At 37.6% G+C, this 13,502-nt stretch overlaps 1 protein-coding gene across 3 annotated transcripts in view; it reads left to right on the top strand.

The window, feature by feature from the left end:
* The first annotated feature begins 368 nt into the window (after window positions 1-368).
* Window positions 369-13,502, top strand: part of LOC139952150 (brefeldin A-inhibited guanine nucleotide-exchange protein 1-like) — a 58,636-nt gene continuing 45,502 nt past the window's right edge. For all 3 annotated transcript variants that reach the window (XM_071951134.1, XM_071951133.1, XM_071951135.1), the window contains exons 1-3: window positions 369-608; window positions 5,155-5,182; window positions 6,550-6,697. In XM_071951134.1, the coding sequence (XP_071807235.1) occupies window positions 485-608; window positions 5,155-5,182; window positions 6,550-6,697 (300 nt within the window). In that variant the 5' untranslated portion in view covers window positions 369-484. The remainder of the gene's footprint in view (window positions 609-5,154; window positions 5,183-6,549; window positions 6,698-13,502) is intronic.

Here is a 13,502-nt window from a genome sequence, read left to right as displayed (position 1 = left end):
TTTTTTTGAGGATTCCCTTTTTTTAATCGATTTAGAAGAAAAGAAATCTCATTGAATTGAAATGAAAAGCACTGCGACAAGGGCAATTTAGGTGTAAAGGCTCTCCGACGGGCCGCAGGAGGGGGCGGTGCTGCTAAAAGTGTAGCAGCGGCGCGGCGGCACACATAATAAAACATGTAAAAAGATACACAAAAAAGATAGAAACATGAGTGAACGCCCTCTGACGTTCAAAATTTGCCACGCTGGTCGGTTCTACGTGTTTTTGCAAACTTTCACTGGTATCTACAACACATCTAGCATGTAATAACACACATACCGAGTACCAGGCCGGTACGTGGGATAGGTGGTTTTAAGTGACAAACCTGCTGAACATAAATGTCGTACGCGACGTAAAATAAGCCGCAAATTAAAGTCATTTCCTTAAAATCTTCAATGTGTGTCCAACATTCAGTAGATTATTTCAGTAGATGTGAACGTATCTGAGATGGTGGATGTTCGACAAGGAAGAGACATGTTTCTTCGGCGAGCTCTGGAGAAAATTCTCAACGATAAAGAAACGAAGAAATCTTATAATTCGCAGCTGAGAAAGGCATGTCAAGTTGCTTTGGGTAAGTGCATCAGTTTCGTGAAGAATTTCTCTGTACACTAAAAATCAAACACTGCTTAGTATTTTAAGTATAATTTGTGTTTTAACAGGAAATTAGAAGGAAAATGTGCTGAATCCTATCGCCACACGTTCACTCATAATTTTAATAACCAAAAATATAAATTTTATTTGGCCTGGGTAAAAATTAAAACATTTTGTTTTAAAAATTTATAAATATCGGTAGGCCTATTGCTAAAGATAACTTTCTGTATTGCGCCACCACTCTTTCACTCATTTTTACAAAAAGGGATATCTCATTGAGGTAAATTACATACCATATTATTTCATATCAAATGAAAAAGTGGTGGCGCCATACGGAAACTTTTCCAATTAATAATATAATATTAATCATTGATTGTCGTGGCCGAGCGGTTATTATAAAAAAGAGCACCGCCACCGAACTCAAGCTCTGACCTGTCTAGGGAGTATGGGTTCGGGAGTCGTGACACTGCTTCGTCCTTCGGATGGGACATAAAACTGTTGGTCTTGGTTGTTTTTATCAAAACAATTAAAAGACCCCTCTACACAGTACAGTAATTGACAGTACACACATTTGCAAAAAAGAGAAGGGTTGCTCCAAAATGGAAGAAGAAGAAGATTTGACTGAAAAATTAAAAGATTGTTGCTAAAATTACAAGTCTGGCTGTAATTTAATTTATAAGCCTACCTTTCTCCCAAAATTTAGGTCAAATTATATCCTCATCACACACCTGTCCATGCAGAAGGATTGACGGAACGTACAGGCACTTTACACTGTAACACTGACAATGACGTCACTACACAGTACAAAGTCTTAAAATCATTTGTGCGCATTGTCAAAATGTGTACTTTTTGTGTGCTTTTTAATTTAAAGGTTTACTCACTTTTTTCCCCCAGAACACATTTCCCATAGTTTTCATTTAACATTGTCTAATTAACTTATGAAGAATGCATTATAACGATTTTGTGTATTAAGCTCGTTTTTGGCACAATTTTATGTTTCAAAGCTTGGAGATTCATAATTCATGCCAACTTCCAACACCTCGGGGAGCTAATATCGACTAGTCACCCTCAAACCATGTTATATTTGGGTGTCCTATATTTGTATTATACAATACCGCTGGTCTTTTCCAGTCGTCCCTTTACTTGCCCAGTGCTAAAACAAATGGTTTTGGGCCTGTGGTCTAGTGTTAATTTGGAGCCCTGAACTAGCATTTGACTTTGAACTAAAAGCAAGAGGCCTAAACATTTCAAGTGTCCAGAACAACAACGTATAGGGCCTACTAAAAGTCCTAAGAAACCCTTTTATGCAAAATTTGTGCAAGGTGCACAAAACACAAAACAGCACTATTCTATAGCTTTATATGGAGGTAGATCAAATTTTGGTTCATTACTAAAAGATGCTGTCACAAACGTAACTTGGCACATGTTTTGTAAAAATGGGTTAGATTTACTGTCGCCAATTCTATTTTTGTTTTTTAAGCTAATGTTTCACCACAGACAAACTGAGCTTACAAAATATGCATTTTTTATCTAGACTTGTTACATTATGGTCTGTGGTTGGATGGATTACGAGCAATGGGGAGAGGTTGATGGTATAAAACACTGTGAGAAACGGCTCCCTCTGAAGTGCCATAGTTTTTGAGAAAGAAGTAATATTCCATGAATTTGATTTCGAGACCTCAAGTTTCGAACTTGAGGTCTCAAAATCAACCATCTAAACACACACACCTTCGTGTGACAAGGTTGTTTTTTTTTCTGTCATTATTATCTCGCAAATTCGACGATCGATTGAGCTCAAATTTTCACAGGTTTGTTATTTTATGCAACTGTGAAAGCTAGTCTTTGACAATTACCAATAGTGTCCACTGCCTTTAAAATAAAACACTCAGAATAAATGTATCAAAATAGCAATAATTGTTTATAATTATCTTATTGCTGTCAATGAGCCAGACAATAATGCATTTCTGGAACGCACCTTTAGTCATTGTAATCAAAGCTTACCATTACCTTATCATCTCAATCGATCATGGTTCCATGATTACATCCATTCTTTTATGTAATCTACATGTATTATCTTTTAATTGACAATACTCTGTTGTGCATTTCAGAGACTTTTAATTGTTCTTTGTTTATTTAATGGTACTGTTTTGTCTTTATTTGTTTGTGTTGGGGAGAGCCATTTGCTTAGTCAAGCAAGCATGAATTGTTAAAGGCAGTGGACACTATTGGTAATTACTCAAAATAATTATTGTCATAAAACCTTACTTGGTGACGAGTTGTGGGGAGAGATTGATGGTATAAATCATTGTGAGAAACGGTTCCCTCTGAAGTTGCATAGTTTTCGAGAAAGAAGTAGTTTTCCACGAATTTGATTTCGAGACCTCAGATTTAGAACTTGAGGTCTCAAAATCAACCATCTAAACGCACACAACTTCGTGTGACAATGGTATTTTTTCTTTCATTATTATCTCGCAACTTGGATGACCAATTGAGCTCATATTTTCACAGGTTTGTTATTTTATGCATATGTTGAGATACACCAACTGTGAAGGCTAGTCTTTGACAATTACCAATAGTGTCCACTGCCTTTAAGTGATAACATTTCTAATTATTTTGTTTGCACATTGTATATGTATCAATACACTCACATGCCAGCTCTAAGTGCAGAATGCGAGTCTGATTTGAATAATGTCTTATCAATACAATGACTTTGGGGAATTGGGGAAAGCTTTTGTATAGTAACCTCCAGATGAGTAAACACTGGTAGCATTGTCATGAATAAGGGAATAAAAGGGTAGTGACGAGTTCTTAAACGGCCGTTTAAAACCGGCAGGGTAGTTGCCGGTTTTTAACGGCCGTTTAAGAACGAGTCACTAACCTTTTATTCCAATTCATAAATGCCTTTTTGGTTAAAAGGCGTAATAAAGTAATAAACTCTGTAAAACTTATCCGTTCTGACGTGCTTGAGCTCTGTACGCCCGTGTGTTCTCGTTTTCCTTTCACACACAGCGCGGCCAGCTCACTGACAGCGCCCGCATTGCCCTTAACAAGAAACGTCTTGCACCAAGACTAGCGCTTAGTATCCGAAAACAACCGGTTATAAACAGAGCTCCAGCTGGTCATTATCAACCTTTTAAACACCCCCACGTGACGCGCTCTCCACCAATAGGAATAGTGAAACTGTGTGAGGTATTTATGAATGTGAGATAAAACACATTCATTCAAAATTGTGTAAATTAATATTCCCTGTCTCGTATGTAACTAGGCGAAAGTGTGCCCTGAACCATAAGACAATTAGCAACTGTCTGTATAGACTGAGGAATGAAAGTTTTACAAGCAGTAAGGTTCAATAGCAAGTCATTGACATACCAGACATTACTCTAAAAAAAAACCAGCCTAATTATGTTGACCTTTTTGCAGTTTTTTTTTTTTCCATTTAAATAATGTAGCCAAAGTGAGGCTAAGGAAAAATGGTCTGGTCCCTTTTTTTTGTATTTTTTCAGTTTGAATTATTGCAGTTAAACATAGGGCACTAAGCAGAGATGGTGGTTACAGTGTGCATTATCAATGTCTTAGACCCAAGGCAATGTACATGATGTATGCGCCTCTGAAGGTCAAGGCCTTTATGGATTTCCCATGAGCTGAATATCAACATCTAGAGTACCACTGGTAGATCCACATTGATTTTAACCTTACTGCACACAGTGTAACTGTGTGCATTTGTAGCCTCCAAAGATGTTATTATTATACCCCAGTCCATTGAAATAAAGAGCATTGTAGTAAATCTGCAACTCCAGAACAAGAGTGAGCCTAGGACTGTAGGACAGTATTATGTTTTAAAAACAACTCCCAAAGCTGCCTCTAGCTACATGTACCGGGCAACCTCGGTAGTCTAGTTGGTAAGACACTGCTCTAGAATTGCAAGGGCCGTGGGTTCGAACCCCACCCGAGTAACATGCCTGTGATATTTTTTCACAGGACTCGGGGAAAGTACTGAGTACATGTATTCAGTGCTAACACACATCGGTGTATGGGTAAAAAAAAAAAAAATTAAAACTCCCAAAACTATTATTAGTACAATAGATCCATGTACAATGGAGCTTCATTTGAAACTAATTTGTGCCACTGCTTCCTGGGTTATGTACAGTACAATGCGTATGAAACGCTTGTTTAAATACTCCACCGTATGATGGTGTTTGCTGTGTACTTTTGGTGCATGTACATACGTATACTTCTTTGTTTAAGCAGAGGTGCCAAATGACACTTGTACATGTAAGTCAAAGTTTGAGCATTTGTTCTTGATTAATTTAACTGACCTTGTTGTAAATACCCACTTAGCATTCAGCCTCAAATGCCTAGTTTTAGTCCAGGGTCACTTTTAGTGATGAACATTTTAATATCTGTTGGGAAGAGTTAACTAGTGGTAAAAAGAACCAGTAGTAATTTCAACAACAAAAAACTCCCTTTTAGTAAATTATTATGAAGTACAATATTAACTGATTTTTTTCTTGGTTTACTTTTTGCAGAAGAAATCAATCAAAACAGCGATAAAGGGTAAGTGAATCTGAGATCTGGGCCCAATTTCATAGAGCTGCTAAGCACAAAAATTTGCGTAGCATGAAATTTCTTCCTTGATAAAAACAGGATTACCAACCAAATTTACATTTGTTGCGTATTGCTTGCTACTGGTATTCAGCTGTTGTTTGCTCATCCTGAAAATCATGTGGAAATTTGGTTGGTAGTCCTGTTTTTATCGAGGCAGAAATTTCATGCTAAGCAAATTTGTGTGCTTAGCAGCTCTATGGAATTGGGCCCTGTACATTGAGAATAAGGAGGTTACAAATAAATCAACATTTTTTAACTAACATCTTTTTCATGTAGTGCCTTGTTTTGAAATCGTACTATTTTGTGAAATCATCAAAGTTTGGAGAAAATACTGTGTAGAGGGTTCACAACCAGCTTCAGTTAATGTTCATATCAATCATGAACCTGACAATTCCATACCAACTGAAATCCAATCATTGGTTATGTTTTTTTTTTTTTCACAAAGTACATTACTGTGGTGTGTCGTGGCCGAGCGGTCTAGTTCACTTGACCCATGCTATGGTGTTGTCAGCAGCAGAGTGGGGTTCTAATCCCGGTCATGACATTTGTGCCCTTGAACAAGGCACTTAACCATAGTTGCTTAGTTAGAAGTTTTGAAGGCAGTGCATTCTGCCCTACCAGCCAGGCTCCTAGAGGATGATACCCATGCCTACATCCTTACGGACTGTGAAGAGGGTAACCCTGTTTCAGCCTCAGGAGTAGGTGGAGGTGGGTTTTGGAATTCAGATATTCTTGATTGGTGTTATTTCCTTGTAAACATGTCTAGTGGTGAAAGTGTACTGTTGACTCTCGTTTTAACAAGATCACTGGGACTGGCCAAATTGCCTCTTTGCAACAGGAACATTGTTATAAGAGGACTGCAAAACAAAGAAACACAAAGTAGAAATGAGATTCAAGACTTCAGGATGGACCATAGAAATAGAACCCGGAGAACGCTGAGCTCGGCCACCCTCTGTCAGTCTGTGTCGTCTTTGGACGCGGCGTATTGATCCGCGTGTTTGGCAAACTAATCAATGCGTGTATGGCAAAAATGGCAAGATGTCAGCGCACATACATGTAGACCGTTTCTAGTGTGTTAATTGGTCAATGATAATGTCATTGTATGGCAAAATATTTTGCCATACACGCGTAACAAAAATGACGTATGTGCGTCCATAAAAATGGTCTCACAACGAAACCTCACGCACAATGAGACACTCGGCATTCTCCGGGTTCTATTTCTATGGAATGGACTCTTTATAAAAGCAGAACCTCTTTATAACAGTGCTCATTATGTTGACTGTAGTAAACTCGTATTTATTTCTATTTGTTTGTAGAGAGCAGCAGCAAAATGCGTCGGGGGCATTACCTCTTCCTAAGACACAGGTCAATTTCATTGCAGCCGATCGGTATTTCCTACCGTTTGAGCTTGCCTGCCAGTCTAAGGCACCCAGGATTGTCAACACTGCATTGGACTGCCTCCAGGTAGGTTGATACTTTCACGTTTTATACCAGTAAAGTGGAACCCTTTGGGATTTTTCAAGTGTGCAGTTGTGTAAGGTAGACTAAAGCCTGGTTCATACTTGCTGCGAATGCGAAGTCACAACATCTGAGCTGTGTTCCAACTCCTGCGAAACAATTGCAGCGAAAAACAGGACTGTGACATCAAAATTGCATCGCATTCGCAGGATTTTTGAACCGGGCTTAACTGTGCACAGAATTGTATCAATTGTGTAGATTGATTCTCCACATGACACATGTTGTAGGCATTTGTAAAACCATGTGGATGATATTGAGTGGTCAAACAGATAGTAAAATTGTTCATTTGCATTCCAGGGTAAAATTAATATAATCTGCAGAAAATGATGCTTACCATATATTTAATCAGGGGCTTCATTTCGAGCAAAAGATGGATATTAGATTTATTTCTGCCTCCATGGAGCTTCCAGCTTTTATAAACATAATTATTTGTGCTGAGCAGACCTTGTTTCCTTGATAGCTTAGTTAGGACCCGAGCCCAAATTCATAAAGCTGTTAAGCAGAAAATACTGCTTGACAAATATCTTTGCTAAGCAAACATTGAGTCACAACAGTGTGGAACTGTTTCTGTTAAGCAAAACATCTCTGTGCAACTAATTGATACCTGTTAATTCTCCAGTGGGTCAGTTAACAAAATCCCATAGCACAATCTACAATAGGAGACTTTGAGGCGCTAGGTGGCAGCAGACTTACCAGGTAAATTTCTATTGTTTACATAGTTCTGAGTGTGCGCACATTATCAAGAACAATGGCTTTTACCTGGTAGGTCTGCTGCCACCAAGCCTCCTGAAAGTCTCCCATTCATGTAGCCTGAACGTCTGACAACATTCTTCGAGGCTCGTGAATAACTCCAGAGACCGACATCAAAAACTGGCGTGGGGTTTAACCTTTGACCTCATTAATTTCACATAGAGATACGCAGTCAAATTCTATTGCGGACTTGAGAGCAGTGTACTGTTTGGGCATATTGGGTGCACGTTTATCCAATATGATTGTATCCAATGGAATCACTGGATCTGAGAAGCTGGGACCTGCCTTTATCCTTGCGGATAAAGACAGGGGCCCAGTCTACCATTCATGGTACTGGTAGTGTGTACATGTACATGTCTCATAGAGTGAGAATGTGATAGCTTATTGGATGTGTACGAATTGAAGAATCTTATAACCAGTCATGTGAAATCTGGACTGTTTCATGTCACAAATGGATTGGATTTCATAAATCTAATAAGCAACAAACACGTCTTGCCTAGTAGTAACCTGCTGATGCTAAGCAGAAACTGTCTTTGTAGAAAATGTGTTTGCTGTTTGCTCTCTGCCAGTCTGCCCAATTTTATAGGCCTACAATGTATACGTACAATTTTCCTGACTTGAACCATTACCATGCAAACCAGCATTAAGCTTGGGCGATATCACGATATTATCGAATATCGCGATATTAATTTGGAAACGATTTCGATATCGGATGGATTTGGTTTTGATCGAAATATCGATATATCGCGATATATCGCGATAATCGCCATATATCGCAATATCGATTAAATATCGCGATGTATTTGCTAGCTGAGACATCTTGCACCCCATAGGTTTGGTGTAAAACCAGAAGAATAGGTCATTAGAACACCTCTCTTATGCTATGACTGTCTCTTCTACAACTTTCACTTGGAGTTTGAAGACTGATGATGTCAAATTTCATTAATCGCGATTATATCGAATATCGCGATATATTGTCGGCGATATATCGTGAATAAAATAAATCGATACCGCCCAAGCTTAACCAGCATGTGAGTGGCAACATAGCAAAACAAATTATATTATCCCCTTCATTATAAATAAGGGAATCAATGTATGGTGAAGAGGTTTTCAACTAGTGGTTTAATCCCAACGAGGCCTGGTTCTTGATAATTTTACCGAGACGAAGTAAACAACTCCTTGTAAGGGAATGCTGTGCGCGTCGCGCGTATCGCGTGATGTGGCACAACTGTTTCAGCCATTGCTCTCGACCAATAGGAATGAAGAAACTGTCTTATAAGAACAGGTGCAAGGTTGCGTGTCACGCCCATGAATTAACACTTTTTACCGGTCATAAACAAAGGTTTATACACACCCACGTGACGCGCTCTCCACCAATAGGAATAGCGAAACTGAGGTATTTATGAATGAAGGGTTACATGCTCCTCTGCAACTCTTTATAGTGATAACGAAAATGATAATCATTGGTTTTGGCTTTACACCAATGTCAGTCAACTACATGTATTGTATACTCTGTGCTTTCTAAGAAATCAAGAAAGAAAAAACACAGGCCTTTTGTATTGAAATAACATCAATGCACCTTTCAGTGTATTGTTACTACTAACCTGCCGTAGACCTGCTTTAGAACTGGCTGCATGAGGTATCGTCTGCAAATAACCTGCCATAATTACATTTAGGCCTACAGGTACATGTACACCCACATGTCCTTAAAGCCATTGGACACTTTCGGTAAACAGTATTGTCCAAGTCCCACACTTCGTGTATCACAACTTATATATAAAATAACAATCCTGTGGAAATTTAGGCTCAATCGGACATCGGAGTCGGGAGAAAATAACGGGAAAACCCACTCCTGTTCTCGCACGTTTCGCCGTGTCGTGACATGTGTTTATAACAACTCCGTAATTCTCGTTAACGAGAATTTATATTGTTTTACCGTTTTCTCAAAAAGTAAAGCATTTCATGGACTAATATTTCAAGAGAAGTCTTTCACCATTACCTTCTGTAAACCCTTTTTTTTTCTGTACCGAAAGGGTCCAATGGCTTTAAAAGAACACGTTGCCTTAGATCGGATGAGTTGGTCTTTGAAAAGCGTTTGTAACCGTTTGTTATAAAATGCATATGGGTAGAAAGATGTTTTAAAAGTAGAATACAATGATCCACACAAACATGCCTCGAAATTGCATGGTTTTCCTTTTACCTCGTCGACTAACACGGTCGGCCATTTATGGGAGTCAAACATGTCAAATTGTTGACTCCCTTAAATTGCCGACCGTGTTGGTTCGCAGAGTAAAAGGAAAACCACGCAATTTCGAGGCAAATTTGTGTGGATCATTGTATTCTACTTTTAAAACATCTTTCCAACCATGCATTTTATTTTAAAAAAACGGTTACAATCACTAAGGCAACGTGTTCCTTTAAAGTGACACGTTGCCTTGGATCGGTCGAATTGGTCCATGAAAAGCAATTGAAACCGTTTGTTACAAATGCATGTGGTAAGAAAGATGTTTAAAAAGTAGAGTATAATGATCCTTTAACTTTGCGAACTAACACGGTCGGCCATTTTATGGAGTCAAAAACTTGACTCCACAAAATGGCATGTCGTGTTAGTTCACAACGTATTACGACAACCATGCAATTTCGAGGCATATTTGTGTGGATCATTATAATCTAATTTGAAAACATCTTTCTAACTATGCATTTTATTACAAACGGTTTCAAATGCTTTTCGTAGCCCAACTCGCCCGATCCAAGGCAACGTGTCCCTTTGAAGGCACTGGACACTATTGGTAATTGTCAAAGACTAGCCTTCACAGTTGGTGTATCTCAACATGCATAAAATAACAAACCTGTGAAAATTTTAGCTCAATTGGTCACCGAACTTGCAAGATAATATCGAAAGAAAAAAACACCCTTGTCAAACGAAGTTGTGTGCGTTTAGATGGTTGATTTCGAGACCTCAAGTTCTAAACCTGAGGTCTCGAAATCAAATTCGTGGAAAATTACTTCTTTCTCGAAAACTATGGCACTTCAGAGGGAGCCGTTTCTCACAATGTTTTATACCATCAACCTCTCCCCATGACTCGTCACCAAGAAAGTTTTTATGCTAATAAATATTTTGGGTAATAACCAACATGACCAATAGTGTCCACTGCCTTTAAGTGCACTTCTCCAAATTTCATTTGTAAATATTGAATGAAAGATATTGAAAGCCTTTTTTAAAACTAAAACCTAAAAACAGATGAGATGTCTACATTTTATCGCCAATAACTCACTATGCAGATCTGATACTTTGAAAACGGAGGCAACCTAAACAATTTCCTCCATGCCCCTGGTCATTTCCCTCGTATAGTAGACTGTACACTTTACTAATAAAGAAAACCTCCCTTGCCCAAACTGCCTTGCTTGCTCAATGAAAGATAAACAAGTGTGTTTAAATTCAAAACAGTGTGTTGCTAACACCTTGTCCTGAATTTAGCCCGCATCCACGTTTGTGCTCTTGTGTTACAAAACGAATTATGAAAATGTATTAAATTTATACGCATAAACACATACATGAAATAAATGGTCGCTAGAAATCTTTCCTGATTCAATTGCTTAGAATGTACATAGAATGTTATGTTGCGTAGATGGGTTGGCTTCTGTTCTAAGCTGATTGCATATATTGATCAGCCTGTTCTATTCTGAGATGTCCAATCCTACATCATTATAATTACATTGTTTTGTTGTCTCTGCATTAATAATGTATTGACGTGTTCATTACTGCAGCGGTTGTCGTCAACCGCTTGTATCACAAGCCTTATTCTGTATTTTGAAATCAAACCAAAAACAGTGCTGTACACGATTCACATAATGTATTTTGTATATTAAAGGGAAGGAACACGTTTGGTAATTACTCACAACAAAATATTAACTTAAATACTGACTGTGGTAACGAGCATTGGAGAGCTGTTGATAGTATAAAACATTGTGAGAAACGGCTCCCTCTGAAGTAACGTAGTTTTTGAGAAAGAGGTAATTTCTCACTAAAATATTAAAAGACTTCTAGCTAGAAGTCTTTTATTTATATCTGAAAGCACACAAATTCGTTCAACAAGGGTGTTTTTTATTTCACCATTTTCTCGCAACTTTTCTCGACCAATTGAGCCCAAATTTTCACAGGCTTGTCATTTTATGGTTATGATGGGATACACCAATTAAGAAGACTGGTCTTTGGCAATTACCAAACGTGTACCTTCCCCTTTAATACTAAAATACAAGTATTTCTATGTGCAATTCTACGTACATAATTAATCGGTACATTTGTTATTTTTAAATTCTTTTAAGTTGAACTGTATGGATTTTAATGCTGGTTTTGATCCTCAATGTGTCCCTTAGATTACCTCTATTGTTACGTCTCATTCTTTTTGGTTAAGTGCTGGTTGATTGTTTGTCGTATTGATTGTTTGTAATACTTGCTCATTATCTATTGTGTGTTTTAACTGTTTAACCTTGTAGCTCTTTTTAAAGAAATTTTTATACTGTTCATGTTCTAATGCAATTCAACCATATTGATTGTCAAACTGTTCATTTTGTTGTAATTTTTTTATGAAATAAACCAATAAATATAATATAATATAATACAAGCAGTGATATAGGGAATTGTTAATAACTGATTGTTACTGTCAGGTTTTATGATAGGCCTTTTTCCTAATTAAATTAGGTCTGTGTGCTCGTGCATGTTAGGATCCTAGTTTTGTTTATCATCTACAGGGCACTGTAATGAATATATTTTGTAGGTTGTTCAAATTCTTAAGTTTTTGTAATCACATTAAAACTGTCCTGTGGTTTCATGTACATGTAGCGATTGTTACATTGGTTGTGTCAAAGAAAGAATAGTCGAGACTGACTTAAAGGCAGTGGACACTATTGGTAATTGTCAAAGACTAGCCTTCACAGTAGGTGTATCTCAACATATGCATCATTAATAACAAATTTGAGCTCAATCGGTCATCAAAGTTGCGAGATAATAATGAAAGAAGAAAACACCCTTGTCACACGAAGTTGTGTGCGTTAAGATGGTTGATTTCGAGAACTCAAGTTCTAAACTTGAGGTCTCAAAATCAAATTTGTGGAAAATTACTTCTTTCTCCAAAACTATGGCACTTCAGAGGGAGCCTAATTTGGAACGGTACAGACCAATCTGTTTAAGCCCATGGTACACACAAGTGATGCATTCCCCCACCATTGCTGAGACTCTGGCAGCATAAGATTTTGTACACAAAACAGATGTCTTTTGAGCTCATGAATTAACCATCTTTCTCAAGAATTTACACAGTTTCCCTGACAGGACAGCTTTAAAAAATTAATATAATGGAATATTTGGAACTACCAGAAAGTGTATACTGAAATTCTGTCTGAAAAAACCTTGCTGACATAACACGTTTTTCACCAGAGAGTAGAGTTTCCGTGGCGTAGTATGACATTTAAACTCACCTGATGTCTGCGCTGTTTTCAAGATTTAGTGTCTAGTTAGTTCAAGTTACAAATATATATTGGTCAGTGATGTACATGAGTATACATCGATACAATGTCATGCTGCCCTGTCAGGGAAATTATGTATGTAAATTGTTGAGACAGACACCTACATACAAAATATTAAAAGACAACAGTTTTCTATTTGTGTACAAAATAGCAGTAAAGTCAAAACATAATTTACTAGGCTTAATATGCTTGCAATTATCAAATGTAAGTATAATAAAACTTTAGTAAAACAATGTAGATCTAAAATTGAAACTTCATGAAAAATATGAATACCCAAATTAGAAAAACAAGCGTGCAATCACACAAACATAACTTGGGCACCCTTTTAAATCTGACTGTTGGTTGAACTGACACAATAACTGGACACAATGACACAATACCTTGAACTTAGCATCAACATCCACTAACAATAGGCTCCTTTGTTGTCTGCTGAGGCAAGCATAATCGTCTAGCTTCCATATTATTTATGGTTGATAAG

Source organism: Asterias amurensis, chromosome 20, assembly GCF_032118995.1.
Source record: "Asterias amurensis chromosome 20, ASM3211899v1".
Taxonomy (NCBI): domain Eukaryota; kingdom Metazoa; phylum Echinodermata; class Asteroidea; order Forcipulatida; family Asteriidae; genus Asterias; species Asterias amurensis.
This window is presented reverse-complemented; position numbering and strand designations above follow the sequence as displayed.